At 52.9% G+C, this 21301-nt stretch overlaps 1 protein-coding gene across 1 annotated transcript in view; it reads right to left on the bottom strand.

The window, feature by feature from the left end:
* Positions 1-1334: 1334 nt before the first annotated feature.
* Positions 1335-21301, bottom strand: part of NT5E (5'-nucleotidase ecto) — a 31763-nt gene continuing 11796 nt past the window's right edge. Inside the window, 6 exon segments of the mRNA XM_021706812.1 lie at positions 1335-3294; positions 5528-5728; positions 7630-7779; positions 9218-9323; positions 11447-11601; positions 12594-12791. Of these exon segments, the coding sequence (XP_021562487.1) occupies positions 3131-3294; positions 5528-5728; positions 7630-7779; positions 9218-9323; positions 11447-11601; positions 12594-12791 (974 nt within the window). The 3' untranslated portion in view covers positions 1335-3130.

Genomic DNA, 21301 nt, shown 5'->3' with positions numbered 1-21301 from the left:
ACATTCAGAAATCACCCATCATGAAATGGGTAAATGCATTGAAAGAATCTCCAAAAAAAAAATGTGCTGAAGCCAAACTCAGCCTGTTGCAACAATGCTAGCTGGTACACTGATGCCTGTGGGTTTCTCAAACACTTACCTAGCAGAAGCAGCCTGTACTACCAGGGGCTCACCCTCCAAAAAATAATCCCAGTTGTTTTTGAGTCCCCCTTGTAAAGATGTGGACAGAATACCGTGTATGAGCCAGCATCTGAGGCTGCTAGATGCTGGGAGAGAGGCATGCCACGGATTCTCTTGACTTCAGACTTCTGTCTAGCCTCTAGAACTGTGAGACAATTGCTGTCATTTAAGCCACCCAGTTTATGGTACTTCGTTATGACAGCCCCTAGAAACTAGTACTACTACAGAGATTTTTTTCCCCTAATTTTGGCAAGCAGTTATGGCTTCCTGCCAAGCTATGCATCCATGAGACTACATGCTTACCAAGGAAGCAACTTTCCTAAGGGATACCAGTTAGCAGCCTAAACTTTCTTCTGAGAAACCCAGCCTACTCTTTGTGACAAACTGCTGAAGACCACTACTGCTATGGCCTAACGTTTGTATTCCCTCAAAATCCCTGTTGAAACCTAACCACCACCGTGATGGTATTTGGAGGCTGGTTCTTTGGGAGGGCTCAGAATGGGATTTGTGCTGCTTGTCAAAGTGGCCACAGAGTTGCCTTGCCTCTTCCACCTTGTGAGGACACAGCAAGCAGACCCTCGCCAGACGCCCGGTCTGCCAGTGCTGTGGCCTTGGACTCTCCAGCCTCCAGAACTGTGAGAAATGTCTGTTGTTTATAAGCTGCTCATTCTATGTCATTTGGCTACAACACCTCAGACAGACTTAAGGGAGCTATCAAATGGTTTCATTGTGTCTGATTGGTTGAGGTATAACATACTGTGTTAGCAGTATGCTAGAGAAAGGTTCTTGGGCACATGACCCTTTCAAATAAATTAACTAAAATATTCAGTTCCAACTTGGAAATGAAAATTTCCTGAAATTTTATTTTTAGGAAATTAGAACAGCCCTTAAAACCATTTCTGCATGAGATTCTGTGTATCAAAGTCAGAAAATGTAGTAGTTTTCCTTAAAATGTCATTTACCTTTTTTCATCCTACTTAAACACTGCATACATTTTTCTTCTCAGAGGTGTGAGGTTATCAGATGGCAAGGGGCTTACGGTCTAGAGAAATTACACTAGTGAAAAGCTGTCAGTTTTTCTTCAGGCATGAGTTACAGGGGTCTTGAGTTACAGGTGTTTCGACTGGGAGGAGAAGTAACTACCGAAGACCAAAGAGCGTATCTTCAACTTTATTTTTTTGAATCTACAATTGCAAAGTGGTTCTTGGTCACTGCTCATCCCACTGCACAGTATATTCGTACACATTTAGAAAACTCAGGAAAATGTTCTTTAAAAATTATACTATAATAGAATTTACCCTATTTTACTGGCCAAGCATGAAAAATACATCCCAAATGCACCTTTCTCTAATTTTCTTGTGAATCTTATTGACATTACTTTTATAGCTATCTGTGTATGCACAGAATCGAGGGCATTGTTTTACTTCAGTAACCTTTCTTACAAAGTTAGGAAGTTTAAAAGTGTATTTTGTCTCGAGGACTTAAAATTTGTAAACACCAAGAAACAAATCATACCCTCCAAACCTCCGGCTGCTGTTTGCTCGCTGTTTTTAAAGTGAAGGCTCCCATTTCTGGTTGAAGACTTGGGCAAAGCTGAGCAGGCTCACACAGCCCAACGACCACCTTAGCAAGCATTTGTTCTTTAGGCCTAAATCATTTCATCAGGACGAGTATATCCTGAGCTCCCACTCCGAGAGGCCCATGCCCCGTCAAGAGTTCTCATAATCAGCCATGAGAATGATTTACAATGACCGTTCACATCTGACGGCAAAATGACTGCCAACGCCTTATGCAAACCACCTAAAATCAATTCTTGTATTCTGAAACTGGATTCTCCATAGCTGGGTGCCTGCGGTATGACTAGAATAAGTGCATTGCTGGCATCTTGCTGGAAAGGATGGATGCAGGCTTAGCATGACAGCTCATCTTCGAAGGTTCTCTTCTCATGATGCCATCATGTTAGGCAGAAGAAAGAGGACAGCAGCAGACCTTATGGACTCTCATAAAATTAAAGATAGCTAGTGCCATGTGTCAGGCACCCTGCTACTCGCAAGTCTCTCTAACACGGCTAAATGCCCTTTAGCACTTTCTCTTCTATAATGCAAATGGGTCCTGGTGTCTTGTTCTTCCCTTTGTCCCCTGTCCCTTGACTGCCTTTTGTAGGCTTTTCTCATCATCTGCTGGAGTGTGTTCCCTGACTCATCAAAGGCACCTGGGTGAGGCCAGCGAGCATGGCAAACTGTGTCTAGCCCATGAGACAGGCTATGACAACAGGAGCGACAAAGGAAAAAGATGGAGACCAGCAACAAAGCAGAGGCTTTTAGCTCACAGTGTGGGGCTGCTGACGGTTAGGAAGAGAGGCGCTGCTAAGCAGCCTCCTGAGCAGCACCTCGATGGAGCCGAAGCAGTGCCGCACTTGAGTTCAAAAGACCCGGGCCTTGGTCCTGGGTCTGTCGCTTTGCGTTGTGTGGCCTTTCACAAGCCAGCCCTTCCTGAGCTTCAGGCTCTCCATCTGTCAAACGGGAAGAACGACATCTGTCTTTCCCACCAGAGAAGACTGTGGGCATCAGATGTGTTTACAACTCCCTGGTAAATGACAACATTGTATGGAAATACAAGTTGTTTGATGGATTAGAAATGGATATGCAGGAGGAAAGTATCTATGGCTTCACGTTGTTAGCAAAATCTGATTATAATTTGAATATGTAAACTAAGTCTAGTTGGCTTTCTCCTCATAGAGCCCTAGCTCATCTTTTTTTGGGTCTGCTCTGCTGAGTTGCTGACCCTGAGGAATAACGTCCGTCTCTTCCTTTTACAGTGCTCTGTACTTCTGCTTCCAGGAGCCTGCGAGGACGGTCCGTGCCGTCGCAAAGCAGGTCCCAAAAGGCAGAGTTGAGTCTCGCTCGAGAAAAATGTCGTTTCACACCTTGATGGCGAGGAGGGTTTTTGGCTACTGGTACAAAATAGAGATCACTGCCCCAAACGAAAGAAAGATTAAGGAAATGCTTCCATGGCAACAACTTCCTGCAGAAAACTGGATCCGGCCTTCAATCGCTGGATACAATACTTTCATTTTTGAGATGTATGTAGAAACCACGTTGATATCTTGGTCACCTAGGAAAGGACACACGTTATTTTAGCTGCAGAAAACGTAGTTATCCACTAACAGTCAGAGAGGGGGAAAACCCTAACATCCTTTGTAATTATAAAAGGGAGGATATTCCTTTCATAAGGAAGGGTAAGTGTCACAGAAGACAAGAACACTGGTGGTCGTAAGTGCAAAGAGTTGGATTGCTTTTTCACGGTCCAGGTGTGAAATGTGCCTGTGGTTTTGTATTGGGAAACCGGGGGGAGTGGAGTTGCCTCCATTCTGAGATGACTCTGGAAAGAAGCTGCTGACGTCGCAGCCTTTGAGCCACTCCAGGGCACGGACATCAGGGACCTGGGCCAAGAGCAACGAGTTGGGAGGCGAACGTGGCTTCCTTTTGTTTGCTTGCTCAAGAACTATTCTCACATGCTGGATGGTGGGGCAACCAGGTTTCTTTTCCAAAAGCGAGGCGGGGTGATCAAGACATACTAATGGCCTACAGCTACAACAAACCTATGGAGACCTGACAGAATTCTGTTTTATTTTATTATTTTATTTTGATTTTTTTGAGTTGGAGTCTCAGTCGCCCAGACTGGAGTGCAGTGGCATGCTCACGGCCACCGCAGCCTCAGCCTGCTGGGCTCCAGTGATCCTTCCGCCTCAGCCTTCCAAGTAGCCAGAACAACTGGCACATGTCATCACGCCCGGCTAATTTTTTGATTTATCGTAGAGATGAGGTCTCGCCAAGTCACCCGGGCTGGTCTCAAACCCGTGGGCTCAGGCAATCCTCTCACCTCGGCTGGGATTATAGGCGTGAGCCACTGCACCCGGGCTGGAATTCAGTTTTAAAAATATCACTTCAATACTTGAGAAAAGACCTCTTCTCTCCATAGTGGTTCTCACCCCTGGGTGCATATTAGAATCACTGGAAGAGACTTTATATCCAACCCAATTAAATTAGACTCTCTTAAGAGCAGGGGCCAAGGCATCGGTCTTTAATTTAAAAGGCTCACCATGCGGGGCTCGGTGTAATCCCAGCACTTTGGGAGGCCGAGGCGAGTGGATTGCCTGAGCCCGCGGGTTCAAGAACAGCCTGGGCAACTTGGCAAGACCTCGTCTCTACAATAAAATAAAAAATTAGCATGGTAGCTGCATCTGTAGTTCCAGCTACTTGGAAGGCTGAGGTGGAAGGATCGCCGGAGCCCAGCAGGTTGAGGCTGGGGTGGTGGTGAGTGTGCCACTGCACTCCAGCCTGGGAGACAGAGTGAGACTCCAACTCAAAAAATAAAACAAAGCTCACCGGGTGATTATAATGCATCGCCAGGGCTAAAAACCCTTAGGTCCAGACTTCTGCATGAACTGCTTTCCTCTTACACCATGAGTCTGGGCTTGAGTGATGCCCAGCCGTCAGCCTCATTGTCTCACGGGGGCCTTGAAGCCTGCCTTTCCATCTGCTATCAATGAATGGACAGAAGTAGCCAGCACCTGTCCTCCTTTGGCCTGGCTCTGTCCTCCACCCTCCTTGGCAAATGCAGCCAAAATGGCAGACCCACCAGGATAAGGCTGAGGAGGCTGAGTGTCCTGGAGATGCTGAGAAGCCGTGTGTCTTGGAAGCCTCCTGGCTTCCCCCAGGAAGAGGAAGGGGGAGTGTGTTCTATAACAGAGACTCTGTGCACATGAGGTGGCTCTCAGCTACGTTTCTAGAAGTGAGGCTGGCCTGTGACGGCCCTCGGTGCTGCCGGAAACATCTACTGATGTCAAGTATGACTGTTTGTATCATTTGTTCCACCAGCCCCACTGGATGTGCTGGGGGAGTGCTCATCCCACCATCCACACCCGCCTGACCTACTCACACGGAAAGCTTCTTCAAGAAAGAAAATCGAGATGATTTAATAGGATGGTTTTCCACGTCCAAGCCAAAGTTCCAGAGTTGGGACTGTTCTACGAATGCACAACTTACAGGCATTTTGTAACTTCAGCAGCTGCTTAGATGTCGTTAAAAGCACTTTAAAACATGCTTGATTTGGGGAAAAATGGGTTTTCCCTGGGTTGAATGGAGACGGATATGGGCTGGGGGCGTGACACGTTCCTCAGGGCTGTGCTGCTGTTCGCCGACCCGCAGAGCAGGAGGGAGCCAGCAGCCCAGGGGTGAGATCTGGCTTTGCCCTCCCAGCGCCAGGAGCTGCTCCCCTTCTCGGCCCTGGCCTGCGGTCCTTGAGTCCCTTTGGAATGAGGAAGGGAGGAGATGCTTGTGCTCACCGGAGTCGTGTTTTAATAATTCATCTTTTATCATCTGGTATCCATCTCCACCTTTGGCCAGGAAGCTCGGGAGGATCACCTTATACACCTCATCCATTCTGAGAGGGCTGTAGCTGGGGACTCGACACTTAGTGCAAAGAACATCTAGCTTGACCACTCTGTCCCCGGGTTTTCGGGAAAGATCATACACCACATGGATTCCTAGAAAAGAAACGCATATCTTTTTACCAGATCCAAAGGGAGAGTTCTGCTTCTAAGAAAGAGATTTTGGCCGAGATTTTGGCCAAGATCTAGAATCGGGCACAGAGCTACGGTTTTCCTTAGTTTAAGCATGAGTGAAATTTCATGAGAGAACTGCGGTGACATGGCTGCGGCCCTTTCTCGACTAGCTTTATCCTCGAGTCCTTCCAGGAGACTCAAGAACTGCTGGAAGGAAAACCAGCTGGGGAACAGAAGGGACAAAGATTGACTCCAGGGAGAAACCACACCTTTCATTGTTTTCCTTTACAATCTTGAAATAACTGGTCTAGTAACTGGGTCGATGGCTTTAGAAAATGAGAAACAGATGAGAGGCAGAGAGCATTTTACAATTTTGAAGATTACCAAGTGGATCGGGCAATTTTCTTTTTTTTTTTTTTTTTTTTTTTTTGAGTTGGAGTCTCACTCTGTCGCCCAGACTGGAGTGCAGCGGCCGCTCCCGGCCACCGCAGCCTCGACCTGCTGGGCTCCGGCGATCCTTCCGCCTCAGCCTTCCGAGTAGCCGGAATTACAGGCGTGCGCTACCACGCCTGGCTGATTTTTTGATTTATGGTAGAGATGAGGTCTTGCTGCCCAGGCGGGTCTCGAACCCGCGGGCTCAGGCAATTCACTCATCTCAACCTCCCAAAGGCGCGGGATTACAGGCTGAGCCACCGAGCCCGCCTGACCGGGCAATTTTCACAAAGCATATAGCTCCCCAACACTTTGTAGGAGCATCAAAACACTGCTGTTTCCTTGACTCCCTCCTGTTTTCCGAGAATGGCCGGGTCACCTACGTGCGGCAGACCGGGACCACCCCACTGCCTTCTGCAGCCATCCAGTCTCAACCCGGAGGCGCTGAGATGGAGGATTTGGCACAGCAATTACACCCGTCAAGTGGGGCCACAAGCTCCAGGCCAAAAAGAGGCCAGAACATGGCTTCTAAGTAAAGTCAGATTATTAGTTAAGAGCTTAATTCACCAGACGATGGAAGTAATTATTGACAAAAGCATTTCAGAAGCCCTTGGCAATCTGGGAAGCATTTACTTCCATTCGGTCTTCACTGCAATTCATGAGAGAAGCATGACAGGTCTTCTCACTGTGTTCAGATAGGTTGTGGACTAGACCCAGGTCACAGTGAGACGAGAACCAGCACCCCTTCAAACCATGGCATGGTTTCAGGTAATTACAAATGGAAGAGAGGAGAGGATTTTTTTTTTTTTTAAGAAAAATACTGAATGCTTAAACAGCTGAGATTGTGATAGAGGCTGGGCTCGGTGGCTCAGCCTGTAATCCCAGCACTTTGGGAGGCCGAGGTGAGTGGATTGCCTGAGCCCGTGGATTGCCTGAGCCCGTGGATTCGAGACCCGCCCAGGTCACTTGGCGAGACCTCATCTCTACAATAAATCAAAAATTAGCCGAGCGTGGTAGTTCCAGCTAATTTTTGATCCTTCCAGGCGGAAGGATCTCCGGAGCCCAGCAGGTCGAGGCTATGGTGGCCGGGAGCAGCCACTGCATTCCAGCCTGGGCGACAGAGTGAGACTCCAACTCAAAAAAAAAAAAAACATTGTAATAGAAACTAGACCTCAAGGCAGCTGGTCTGCTTAGCGTTTAGAGGGCCCATCTGATGTCCCGGTCAAACTTGGCAGATTCTGCCCACTGCCAGAGCTTTGGGGCTTGGACCCCAAACTAATCTCAGTGGCTCTGGGAGACCGCAGCCATTGAAAGATGATGCATTGGTACTGGGTGGGAGAAAGCCCAAAGAAGCCTGGCCACGGAGGTCCTGGTGAGCCAACCGGCTGAGCCAACCAGCAGGAAATCTCCCATCACCTTGGACGGGCCATGCCTGCCGCTGGGTGACTTACCGCCCACCTGCAGGAACTCCCCCGTGGACTGGCCATAGCGGTGCACGCTGTGCTCGAAGACCTTCTTCAGGGTGGAGCCTTTTAACTGGACCAGGTCAAACGTGCCTCCAAAGGGCAACACAGCAGCCAGGTTCTCCCAGGTAATTACGCCTGAGGGTAGTCACAGAGGAGGCAAGAAGAAAAATGCCTGGAGAAAATGTCCACCCCCAGACCAGTTTCCCTCCGAGCCGGGGGAAGAGGCGAGGAGGAGGCCGAGAGAGCAGCATCAGCTCTGTCTCTGTGGTTCCTGACCTGCGGAGGGAACGGATTCCGGAGGCCTCTGGCCCTGCCCTCCACCCGGGGACAAGATGGAGGGTGCTCACGTGTGGCCAAGCCTCAAAAGTCCAGGCAGCCTTGGATCTCCTGGCTGGGGGCTGGATGCCCAGTAGGTTGTCTGGCGTTGCTCACGTCCTCCAGACAAGTGGTGGGTCCCTGCCGTCTGACTTTGAGATGAGTCAGGGGCCTTGTACTGAGGCTGACTGGTTCTGACACTCTATCAGGGAGGTCTGCAAGAGGTCTGGAATTCTGTTTAGTGGATTTATTTTACCCCATATAATCTTACGTCTCTAAGAAGATGCGAAAATAATGTTTTGGCTGGAGGCCATGGCTCACACTTATCCTCCCCGCACTTTGGGAGGCCGAAGTGAGAGAATCGCTTGAGCCCAGGAGTTCGAAAGCAGCCTGGGCAACACAGCAAGCCTTGTTTCTACCAAAAAAATCAGAAAATTAGCTGGGCTTGGTGGCCCACATGCGTAGACCTAGCCACTTGGAAGGCTGAGGCAGGAGGATCGCTTGAACCCAGGAGTTCAAGGCTGCTGTGAGCCATGATTGTTGCCACTGCATTGCAGCCTGGTGACAGAGCAAGATCCTGACTCTCAAAAAAAAAACAAAAACAAAAAGCAACATTTTAATTCAGTGGTACATGTTTTCTGACACTGTTTCCAGTGATTTTGTCTATTTTTTTTTCAGATACTGAGGTGGTATTTTACATAAGTCACCCATGATTATTATTTAGCCTTGTGAGTCAGGAACTTTTTTTTTTTGAGATGGAGTCTCCCTCTGTCACCCACACTGGAGTGCAGTGGCCGCTCCCGGCCACGGCAGCCTCGACCCGCTGGGCTCCGGCGATCCTCCTGCCTCAGCCTTCCAAGGAGCTGGAACTACAGGCGCGTGCTACCACGCCCGGCTGATTTTTTGATTTATTGTAGAGATGAGGTCTCGCCAAGTGGTCCAGGCGGGTCTCGAACCCGCGGGCTCAGGCGATCCACTCACCTCAGCCTCCCAAAGGCGCGGGATGACAGGCTGAGCCACCGAGCCCGGCTGAGCCAGGAACTTCTACCAAGCTTGGCCTCCACTAACCCCAGTGCCTCTTCCGTGTGTGTCCTTCGGGCTAGGTCCCGGACCTGAGCCACGGCGAGCCTTCGCTTAAAGGACTGGCGTTCTGGGACGTGGCCGGCAGCAGAGCGGAGCTGGGGCTGTGCGTGGGTGAGGAGGGCAAGAGCTCCAGCGGGAGGCAGGTCAGGGGCCGGGCCGGGCCGGGCGGGCCTACCGTTGTTGCGCTCATCGATGGGCGACCGGATGCCGCCTCCGTTTAAAATGCACATGGACACGTGGTTCCAGAACATTTCGTCCGGGTGTCTGAGGTTGTTGTTGATCTGCAACAGTAGCACAGGGTTCTGTGAGCGATCCCGGGTTTTCTTCCTCAGGAGCTGCTCCGGGAACCTTGCTAGCTCTTCTGAGGAAACACAGCCACTCCCTTGCTGCGACGTTTCCAGAGATTTCTCGATGACTGTCAGTCAGAACTGGTTTTATGCTCTTGAGAAAATGTCCACCCCCAAACCTGTTCCCCTCAGAGCTGGGGGAAGAGGTGAGGAGGCCGTGGGAGCAGGCTCAGCTGTGTCTCCACGGGGCCTGACCCTTATGGGGCAATGGATGGGATGGGGTGGCTCGCGCCCGTAATGCCAGCGAGTTGAGAGGAATGCTTGGGCCCAGGAGTTTGAGACCAGCCTCAGCAACATAGTGAGACCTTGTCTCTACCAAAGATGAAATAATAAGCTGGGCGCGGTGGCAGGCCTGTAGTGCCAGCTCCTCAGGGGGCTGAGGGGGCAGGATCTCCTGAGCGCAGCAGGTCGAGGCTGCAGTGAGCTGTGATCATGTCACCGCACGCCGGCCTGAGAGACAGAGGGAGACCCTGACTCAAAACAAACACGCCCACTGGTTTTATGCTCTGAGAAGCAAAAATGTGGTATCGTGACCAGTCCTGTGTCAGAAACAAGGAGCTCTCAGCCCCTTCTGGGTATTCTCAGGCTACCTGGCCTTAGCAAAATGGTCTCTCGCTGGTAGCCCTAGGGTCAGGACTGGGCCACCTGCATAGGCTGGCCTGAGGCCGCATTCCTGCACAAGCTCTTTGGTGCCTGGCCTGAGGCCGGGGCCCTGAAGTCTGCTCAGCAGTAGACCTCATGCCAATGAGACATGGCCTCCAAGTCCATGTCCCCAGCCAATTCGCAAGCTGGCAGTTTTGGACACACAAAGACAGCTTCCTGCAATGGAAGAATCACATCCATTCTTACTTTTGCAAAACATATGTTTAGTTTTGAGAAACAAAATAGGCCTGTAATTCCAGCATTTGGGGAGGCCGAGGCTAGAGGATTGCTTGAGGCCAGGAGTTCAAGACCAGCCTGGGAAACAGTGTGAGACCCCAGTCTCTAGAAAAATGTTTTTAAAAAATTAGCTGGGCACGGTGGCGCAAACCTGTATCCCAGCTACTCAGGAGGCTGAGGTGAGAGGATTGCTTGAGCCCAGGAGTTTAAGGCTGCAGTGAACTATGACTGCACCACTGCTCTTCAGTCTGGGTGACAGAGCAAGACTGTCTAAAAAGAAACAAAAAGGAAAAAGAAATAAAATGGAAACATTCTCATTTGAAAAAAAAGCAGTGCAAAAAACCAAAAGTTTTCTTAGATTGCTTTTTACCCTCTGTAACAGAGAGAGGTAAGCACTGCCAACAGCCTAGGGGTTCCCTTCCAGACCTTTCTCTAGACATTCACACATGGGACACTCTTTCACAATTCTCACAGGCTTGACTGCACGAGGCTGGAGGGCCTGGGGAGCATGATGGCTGGCATTCCCTTGGCCAGCATTGACTGAGTGTGGCTGCGTCCACATGCTGACCACGGCAGTGGAATGCCTGACTCCCCTGGGTGCGGCTGTGAGCCCGCGGAAGCGGAGAGTCTGACATGGCAGACCACTCAGTATGGCCGCCGGGGAGCGACCCCGGCCAGCATGCAGACAGGCGGATTGGGGGGTGCTTTCCACGGGTGACCTTGCTCAGCCACAGGACTCCTCACCACACGATAACGGCGTTTGCTCGTTCTAGGCCCGTGCCGGAGGCTCCGGCCCCAAAGGCCCAGGTTCTCTGGAGCCCCGAGGACAGGCCAGGGAAAGGCCATCCGGCCAAGTTAGGACCCAGCAGACAGGCTTTATCTGCCACATCGACATCTTCAGGGTAGAGCCTGTCTGCGCAACAGGCCATCTCACGAAAGGCAAGCAACATGCAAAATGCAGACATCTAAGAGAAATACCTTCCAAAAAAGGTTTTCATCTTGTCACGCAGCTAAGTGGTGGCCACCCGACTGAGGGACTCAGCATGAAACCCCCCGAGCTCTGCCTGGGCACTGGTGTTTTAAGAGCCCCCGACTCTGCAGCTCCCAGCGTGTCCCTCCTCGTGTCCATCCTTCCCCCCGGCTGAGGCCGCCCCCCCCGACTCCTGCGGGCGACATACCATGGCATCACAAATCAGGTTGCCCATATTGCATTCTTGAAAGCGGCACGACTGAGCGGAGCCATTCAGGTAGACAATAGTTCTCCCCAGTTCCTGGGTGGAGTAGTTATCTAATTTTATCCTCCATTTGTTTATGTCTGCTTTGATGCCCGGATCTAGAATAAAAAGAAAGAAAGGAAGAAGGGAGAAAGGGAGCCTACGGTTAAAGCAGATCTCACGTCGGGCGGGGGTCTAGAGAAGGAATCGACACCATCTGGCTTCCCTGCTGTGAGTTCATCGTCTTTGCCATGTTTGTGGGCATTCTGGTTTTGACCATGGAATCTCCTGAGAAGCTCTGTTTTGCTTCCTGCTGATGGGTCGGGGAGGCCCACTGATTTCAGGACAGGCCGGACATCTGACTGTCGACACGTCCGGTCTGTAGGAGTCACTCACTGGCCCACCTGGGACAGCAGTTGTGGGCAATGAGTGACTCATACGGGCACAGGGGTGGGTGCAGGGGCGCCCTGAGGGGCTGCTGGGCTGTGCGGAGCCCCGCCCCCCTGGCTGCCGAGAGGCCCATGCTGTCACCACAGGCTCTCCCGAGTGGCACTTCCTGCCTTCATCCTGCGTGATATGGCAGGGGACAGGTGGGCAGAGGAGTGTGTCCGTGCATACTATATTTTCATGAGTGATGCAAAAACGAATTTTTACCGGGAGCCCCAGACATAAAAGAAAGCGATTCCCTCATTGGATAAATACAGAAACCGAGGCCCACAGACTGGGAACTTGCCCAAGGCACCCCGTCCCCGCGGTGGCAGGGGTGGGGCGGAGTTTCAGCCCCGCCCTGCCCAGTTTGAACCCTTTTGTTTCAGGAACCACCTCTCCCGTGGACGCGAGTTGAGAGTGGCTCTTGCACATCAGGATGAGTCTTCTAAAAGGCAGAAGCAGCAGTGATGCCCAAAGTCTGGTGCTGAGAAGACGTGGAAAAGCAAACGGGGCTTTTGGCATTTGGTTAAGTTTCAAATCTCCTTATCCATGAAGGGGGTGAACTCAAGGGAGAAGCTAAATTCTTCAACAGTATTACAGTCTTTTCCTGACACATTTTAAAAAAAGGACGGGGGCCATCTGGCTTGGGGGTTGGTGAAACATTCCCGGGAATGCCGCATACCTTCAGGAATGCTGCTGTTCAGGAGAATGGGATTCCCGTGCGACGTGATGACGTTTCCTTTGTCGTCAAACTCAACCTTCAGGTAGCCGAGGTATTTGCCGAAAGCATAGGCCTGGACCACAGGAACCTTCCGCCCGTCGTCGGAGGTGACGAGGAACGGGTACTTCCCGGCAGGCACCTCCTTGGAGGGCGGGTCGCCTGGAACGAAAGAGCCAGAGCTGGTCAGCGCGGCCCTCGCGGCCACTGGCCGGGGCAGTGCTGGATGGACGACTCGCTGGCAGCTGCCAGGAAGGGCTGAGCTTCCATGCCTCCTCCCATGCTTCACTCAGCAGATTTAGCAGGCTCTTCCCAAGTCCAGGGCACGGTGCCTGGCGCCGTGGGGTGCACGCAGATGGGGTGTCGAGGTGTATCCCGCCTCCACCCTCACCTGGCTCCACCCTCACTCGCCAGGTGAATCGGCCAAACCATTTCGCTGTACTGGACTTCAGTTTCCTTGCCTGTCAAGGTGGCAAAATAACGACGCCTGTTCCACAGCGCTCTCGAGGGGGTCACATGTCTACACTCCCTAGCACGCTGCCTGGCATCCAGCAGGTGCTCAATAAATCTATTTCCCTTGGCAGGGTCTGGCAGTCTCCAGAAACCCCAGACACACACTCCAAAGCTTAGAATCTTTCGTGGAAGACGCAGAAAGACCCTTAGGTCTTGCTGCTAAATTCTGCACCCTCTCAGAGCCAGAAGAGCCCCGTTCACCCGGGGGCTGGCCAGCACGCACACCGCCAGCCCTCACTCTGGCTGCGCTGTGCAGGTCTCCGTCTCCAGAGGAGGGCGGCCCCCACCGCCCTGGACACAGGCCTGCACGGGGCAGGGAGTGTGGCCACTCCGCGAGCGTCGGCCCAGACTCCAGTCCCTCGTCACCGTTCCGTTATTTGACGCTGTCCCCTCCTTGGGGCACACTGACTCCTATTTTTCCTCCACAGAGACGTGACAGGGTCTGGGCTGTTTCAAACCAGATGCTGGAACAGGTGCCCTTGACCTCCTACTCACAGAGGGCCCGAGAACCTCAGCACCTGTTGGCTCCACATGGGGCCGGGTCCCGAGGGTCGGCCAGGAGCCGGCCCCAGGCTTCGTCCGTCAGTCCTCCAGCGTCCTAGGAGGCAGGTCCTGTCATCACCTCCACTTCCCAGATGGGAAGGCTGGTGGTCCCAGGCGCAGTTCTCAGGGTCACGCAGCTGGGAGGTCACGGTCTGGCCACCACCCACCCGGCCTGCCGCGTGCCATTCTCAGGGAGGCGGGCGGCCAAAACCCGCTTACCCAGTCCAACACACAAACCCAGGGCTTTGTGTCCCAAGCGCCTTCCGGGCTTCTCCCTCCACCCGGGACAAGCCGGAGCCTGAAGGGCCCGCAGCTGCCATCGGCCCGGCCCAGGGCAGACCCCCTTGACGCAAGAACCCCGGGGTGGAAGGCCTGCACATGCCAGCGCGTCACAAGCAGCACACAGCTGCTGCCAACCCTCACGTCTTCTCTGACGGCTCCCGCCGGGTGCAGAGAACAGAGCCCAGGAACTTCACTCTCCCAGAAGCGCCCACCCTGGGATCCAGGAGGAGCCTTGCTCTGTCTCCGTCTGCAGCGTGTGGCTTCAAAGGGGACGGGGGGCTGTCGGCTGTGGTGGTGGCAGACGACCTGATGCGTGATCGGCAGCAGGAAAGGTTGACTCTCTAGTCGTGCTCATTCTGTTCTCTGCTGGTCCTCTTTTGGGCGAGCCGGGAGCCTGGTCTTCACTTCAGGGGCCGGGGGTCAGGTACCCCCCCTCCAAGCCCTCCGGCCTCTGAGCTCAGATGCTTGAGAAGGTGCAGTCCCAAGAATGCCCACCAGGGGGCGGAGAACAGCCCCTCCAGGGAGAAAAAGCACCCAGTTCCTGAGATGGGGAGTCTGGCGGTTTCCTGGAAGCCCAAGAGAGTGGCATGCCCGCCTTTGTTTAGCCTTTCTCTCCCTGCCTTCCAGGGAAGTAATCTGAGCTTGAACAGATGGTAAAAGTCGGGAATCCGACCCTCCGGTCCAAGGCCTCGTCAGGTCAGCACGCACCCTGCAAACAGGTGCTCACGGCCTCAGCTCCCCGCCTCACTGGGAACAGTTTGGGAAGGCCTTGGGGTCGCTTTTGTTAGCACCGAAGACGCGTCACCCGCGGGAACACAAAACAAGGAGGATGCTACCCACGCAGCTGAGGCAAGAGCTGGTCTCCTTTGGCTACGCGCTGCCTCCTCCACAGCTGAGCCCTGTGGCCCGCCTCCACGGGCGACCCCAGAAAACCACGGGCAGAGAAAGCACTCCCGGGCTGCACGTGTCCCCCACCACTCTGTGTCACTCCGGCAGAGACGCTGGTGCCCAGAATATTCTTTCCGCCAAGAGCCGCACATCTGCCTTCGGAAAGCTGACTTGTCATCGTGGCAGGAGGGAGAGTGTTCCCCGGAACTCTGTCCTCGTCGCCCAGCCGATAGCCAAGGCAGGAACCAAAGCTGGAAGCGCTGCGGAGCTGCGGACGGACATCTGGAGACGGTAAAGGCGGCATTTGCTGGCAGGGAGCGAGTCCCGGAAGAAGCCAGAGAAGGCGGTGACGCCGAGTGCGTGTCTAGACAACCGCCCCAGAGTCGCACGGTGACCGATGGAGGTGCTGGGAGCAGACCGTCCACGTGGCTTTCCACGGGCTGCATGACGGGATGCTTTGAGGCGGTCCATGCTGTGATTTGAACACGTACAAGAACCTGTTTAAGAACCCGGAATTGGGGCCCTTGTGTGAGGACTGCATAGTAGTAGCTGGTAACTAGCATATTTCAAATGATTACATCTAAGGGACCGGAATCTCTTTTACATTACTTGGAAATGGTCACTCCCACCAGACACTGCCTTTTTTTTTGAGTTGGGATCTCATCTACTGCCCAGGCTGGAGTGCACTGGCACAAACGCAGCTCACCACAGCCTCAAATGCCTGGGTTCTAAGGAAACTTCTGCCTCAGCCTCCCAAATAGCTGGGACTACAGGTGTGTGCCACCATACTGACTATTTTGGGGGGGGTTTGTTTTGTTTTGTTTTGTTTGAGATGAGGTCTTTCTATGTTGCCCAGGCTGGTCTTGCACTCCTGGGCTCAAGCAATCCTCCTGCCCTGGCCTCTCAGAGTGCTGCGGTTACAGGCATGAGCCACTGCACCCAGCCTCAGTATCCTTTCCATGACATTAAGTTCTCTGAGGGCAGGAGCAGCTGTGTCTCTAGGGGTTGCCTAGCACGTAGTAGGTGCTCAATGAATGTTTGTTGAATGACTGAACTTACAGAGCTTAGCGAATATTCTTCTATAGACCACACAATGTTTTTATACTTTCCCTGTGGTGGAATCTTGTCGAAGTGAGTGATACCTGAGTGCACGCCTCTTCTCCTGGCCCCCTCAATCTTACGTTCTCAACTAGAGAGCTGGGTGGAAGCTGGGAGACAGGAGAATGGGTTTGGTGTCAGCCTCAGTCTGGTTTTTAGACCTGGGAGGAACGTGTAATCCCTGGAGCCTAATGTATTTCCTAAACTTGTAAAACAAAGATTTAACTAACAGTCTGAATCAACAGGGGTTCTTTTTTTTTTTTGAGTCAGAGTCTCACTCTCTGTCGCCCAGGCTGGAGTGTGGTGGCATGCTCACAGCCACCACCGCCTCGACCTGCGGGGCTCAAGTGATCCTTCTGCTTCAGCCTTCCAAGTAACTGGAATCCCAGGTGGGCGCCACCATGCCCTGCTAATGCTTTGATTGATTGTAGAGCTGTGGTCTCGCCAAGTTGCCCGGGCGGGTCTCGAATCCTTAGACTCAAGCAGTCCTCTTGCCTCCGCCTCCCAAAGCGCTAGGATGACAGGCATGAGCCCCGGTGCTCGGCTTCCATTTTCCTCCTTGAGGCTAGAGCCATCTGTCACACACAAGAAATTCTTGGCGGTGAGGCAGGTCTACACAGCAGGAAGCCGATCTGCTCAGGCTGAAGGGCTCCCCGCCGCCCCGCCCCGCAGGGTGCCTTGCAGGGACCCCTGGCCTTCAAGGCCCCGGCGCCCAGCTCCTCCGGCTCTGCCATCAGGCCCGCTGCCCACTCTCGTCTGGGAGCAGCTCAGGGATCCCGGAGGCCGTGCGCTTTCCCAAGTCTCGGCCCCGTCGGGAAGCCCCGGGCAAGCGGGGACCCTTCGCCGTCTCTCCGCGACCTCTGGACCCAACCATGCCGCATGGGCCGTCCCGTCTCCTTCAGTGCGTTTGAGGAGCCACGTGCTATTATCCGCGCCCAGACTATGTTACCCTCTTTTGCAAGTGCTTCGATGTGTTGCTCAAATCACTGTTTTTTGAGACAGGGTCTCACTCTGTTGCCCAGGCTGGATGCAGTGGCTCAACTGACGCTCACTGCAGCCTTGGCCTCCCGGGCTCAAAGGCTGCTCCCATCTTAGCCTCCTGCGTGGCTGGGACTATAAGCATGGGCCACCACACTTGGCTAGGTTTTTTTTTCCAGCGATGAGGTCTTGCTGTGTTGCCAGGCTTGCACTCCTGACATCAAACGATTCTCCTACCTCAGCCTCCCAAAGCGTTGGGCTCACAGGTGTGCGCCACTGCACCCGGCTGTACTGCTCAAATTCTTGCCCTTGGCTTCCAGTGAGCAAGGAGGAGGTCTAAAAGAGATTATCCATCTTCCAGACCGGACACTAAGCCCTCATGAAATCCAGTCCAGGCTTCCTGCTTGTGCCCAGGTCGGACTGGCTGGAGCACAGCAAGGAACCCCACGGGGTGGGACCAGCGTATCCCACATTCAGTCATTCATTTAACACATACTTACAGAGCTCCAACGAGTGTCCACCGCTTGGGGTCTCCACGGCCAGCAGGGCCGGCCTGTGGTTCTGGCTTCCTTCTTCTGAGGCCACTCAGTGGAAGATGGAGCAGAGAAAAGGAGGTGAACCCCTGGCTCTCTGTCGTCCTCTTCTCCTCACGTGGAATCTGGGCAGCCTCAGGGCTCAGTATCTCTCTAGATACCAGGTTTACTATTCATTTTTTACATTATAGAAGAGGTTTCTGGTGAGTGGATTGCCTGAGCCCGCGGGTTCAAAACCCGCCTGGGCAGCAAGACCTCAAAAATTAGCCAGGCGTGGTAGCTCACGCCTGTAGTTCCGGCTACACGAGAGGCTGAGGCGGGAGGATCGCCAGAGCCCAGCAGGTTGACCCTGGGGTGGCCGTGAGTGTGCCACTGCACTCCAGTCTGGGCGACAGAGTGAGACTCCAACTCAAAAAAAAAAAAGAACAGGTTTTTTTCTTTCTTTTTGAGTTGGAGTCTCATTTCATCGCCCAGGCTGGAGTGCAGTGGCACACTCACGGCCACCCCAGGGTCAACCTGCTGGGCTCTGGCGATCCTCCCGCCTCAGCCTCTCGAGTAGCCGGAACTACAGGCGTGAGCTACCATGCCTGGCTAATTTTTGATTTATTGTATAGATGAGGATTTGCCAAGTTGCCCGGGCTAGGCTCGAACTCACGGGCTCAGGCAATCCACTCTGCTCAGCCTCCCAAATTGCTGGGCTGGGATTACAGGCTGAGCCACTGAGCCCGGCGAGGTTTCTTTCTTAAAAACAAAAACAAATGAAAGTTTCCTTTTGCTCTTTCTTTCTTTTTGAGTCCGAGTATCACTGTTGCCCAGGCTGGAGTGCAGTGGCACTGGAGTGCCTGGCCACTGCAGCCTCGGCCTGCTGGGCTCATGTGATCCTTCCGCCTCAGCCTTCCAAGTAGCTGGAATCACAGGCACGCACCACCATGCCCAGCTAATTTTTTGTATAGACAAGGTCTTGCTATGTGGTCTAGGCTGGTCTCGAACCTGGGCTCAAGCAATCTCGGCCTGTAGTGCTGGAATTGCAGACGTGCCACCGTGCTTGACCAGAAGAGTTTTTTATATAACAACTTTTCAAAAACAAAAGTCATGGCTGCACAACTGTTTTCTGACTCACTGTGGCTTTTAAAATGCAGAAGCCAAGGGAATGGGGTAGATAGAGATTGATCTTCATCTTGACACATCCATGTAGTTCCAATGACTAGCGGCACTCTTTCAGAAGCAGCTTGATGTTAACAAGGAGGCAGATGCCCCCCAAACGGATATTCCTGCTGGTTTTCAAAGGGAAAATAAGCATTCAGCGGAAGAAGGTATCTATTCCTGTAGCGTGCAGTGCTGTGGGCAGCCAGCAAGTGGAACGCCTGGTTCCCTCGAGCCACCCGGGCCAGGTAAGCGGTTGGCGATGTCGCCAAGCACACACTTCGGGTAAGCGAATCACAGAGCACCTGGAAGCCACCTGCACCAAGGCCCAAGCTTTGACTCCAGATCCTGACAGAGTCCTTGGGAACACTCTCACAGGTGAGCAGTCTCGAGTTCCCAACCACTGGTGTTTCTAGGCTGAGGGAAATGTGTGCAAACGGAGCCCAGAGAACTGGGTGAAACACACGTGGGCTGCGGGGTTAAGCCACCGTGAGCCGGGTCTCCTGCCTCTGAGAGTGCGATGAGAAGATCCGTCTGGTCATTTGTGAACTTAGCTCAGGTCCTCGCCTTTAAGGTACCTTCTTATTTCACTGAACAAAAATATAACCGTTGAAGTACAGGATTAATGGTTAAGCTTGTAGGGTTTAGAAGGTTTTTTAAAAATTGTATGATAAAAGTCATACGAGCGTTACAAAATACTTGGCAAATGCAGGCCAGCTGTGGTGGCTCACGCCTATAATCTCACATTTTGGGAGACTGAGGTAGAAGGATGGCTTAAGCCTGGAATTCGAGACTAGCCTGGGCAACATAGTGAGACCTCATCTCTACAAAAAGAAAAAACAAAATCAGCAGCCAAGTGTGGCGGCATGGGCCTGTACTTCCAACTCCTCAGGTGGCTGAACCGGAAGGGTTGCTTGAGCCCAGGAGGTCGAGGCTGCTGTGAGCCATGATCGTGTCATTACACTCCAGCCTGGGCAACAGAGTGAGACTCTGACTCAAAAAAAATATCTGGCAAATGCAGAAGAAAAAAATTATTCAGTCTCAACATCTTGTAGTATGACCAATAAAATTTCTTAAATTAAAAAAATATATATATATGAGTAGCAATGAGGGGGAAATTGGTGCCAGAATACATTTTAGGGAAAAATCATTTTGTTTAGTAAAATACCTGTATTAGGGTTCTTCAGAGAAATAGAATCCAGTAGGATAGATGGCCTATTAGGTGCGTCCACGTTCTCGTTCTCTCTCTCTCTCTCTCACACACACAGGACAAATATGTCCATACATTGGTTATATATACACACATATGTCTATATACTTGTTATATATAGGGCCATATCTGTTCTGTTCATATGTGATCTCACTTCATCGCCGTAACAACTCTCTGGCGTAGCTGTATCACTGTCACCGTTTTGAAAAACAGCTGCTGCTCAGAGCAGTTAAGTCGCTTGTCCAAGGTGAGGCAGCCGGTCGTGACTGAACCCAGGAGGAAACTGGGTGTGTCGGAATCCAGAGCCCTTTCCACAACCCCAGGCCCCTTCCCGGGGAAGCTGGAGAGACGCCGTCCCTTGCGGAAAACCGCCAAGCAGCACAGTGAAGGACGCACACACTTCGGCCCCTTGTGGCCCGAGTGGGCTTAGGATTTCCCGACAGTGGGCCCTCCGCTGTCCTTGGAGCCCAGCCCCGCTGAATGACCTTGACCGCGCGGGTTGTGTGGTCACTCCTTTCGGATTCTGGTTTGGGCTCGTCGCCCTTCTTGGGGGCAGCCCCGGGAGACAGCGCGGATGAGCGCGCCTTGTGTGGCCGCGGGACTCCCTCACCAGGAGGCTCTGGCTTGCTCTGCAGAGGGCGCGGATGCTCCGCCACGCCCGACCCGGGCCGAGTGGGCGACTGGAGCGGGCCGGTCCCTGTGCTGATGGCCGTCAAACATGCCAAGGGAAGTCATCGCTGAGGTACCAGCCACACCTCGGGCTCTTGGCTGCTTCTCCCAGCTCGCCGGCCAAGCCACAGATGTCAGCCAGCCTTTTGAACACCAAAGGAAGCGGCTCTTTGTTGGGGAGTGTTTCCCCGTCATGTGATGCGTCAACGTAAGATTGTTTCTTGTCCTAAATTCAAACGTATCTAAACTGCAAGGATGGAGCTCAATGGAGAGAGGAACAGTGGCTGCACACCTGGACAACACCTTCCGCCTGCCGGGCCTGGAGAGGCGTCCAGCCCGCTGACCCTGCCCGGAGCAGCGTGGAGACCCGGCAGCAGGTTCTTCTGGTCTGTCTGCCGTGTGATCACACTGCAAGCACCATTTGTGTTAAGAGCAAAATCCTCTGGTCATTAGAGTCATTTCTGTTCTTTAAATGAATGAAAGGGTTTGCATTTTATATTTAACAAACGTGCGGAAATGAAAAGGCAGTGAAAATTAGTAGGTACTTCCAAGCCGGGCTCGGTGGCTCAGCCTGTCGTCCCGCGCCTTTGGGAGGCTGACGTGAGCGGATGGCCTGAGCCCGCGGGTTCGAGACCCGCCTGGGCAGCGAGACCTCATCTCTACCATAAATCAAAAAATCAGCCGGCGTGGTAGCGCGCGCCTGTCATTCCGGCTACTGGGAAGGCTGAGGCGGAAGGATCGCCGGAGCCCAGCGGGTCGAGGCTGCGGTGGCCGGGAGCGGCCGCTGCACTCCAGTCTGGGCGACCGAGTGAGAC

Source organism: Carlito syrichta, unplaced genomic scaffold, assembly GCF_000164805.1.
Source record: "Carlito syrichta isolate Samal-C Ts95f unplaced genomic scaffold, Tarsius_syrichta-2.0.1 Scaffold316036, whole genome shotgun sequence".
NCBI classification, from domain to species: Eukaryota; Metazoa; Chordata; class Mammalia; order Primates; family Tarsiidae; genus Carlito; species Carlito syrichta.
This window is presented reverse-complemented; position numbering and strand designations above follow the sequence as displayed.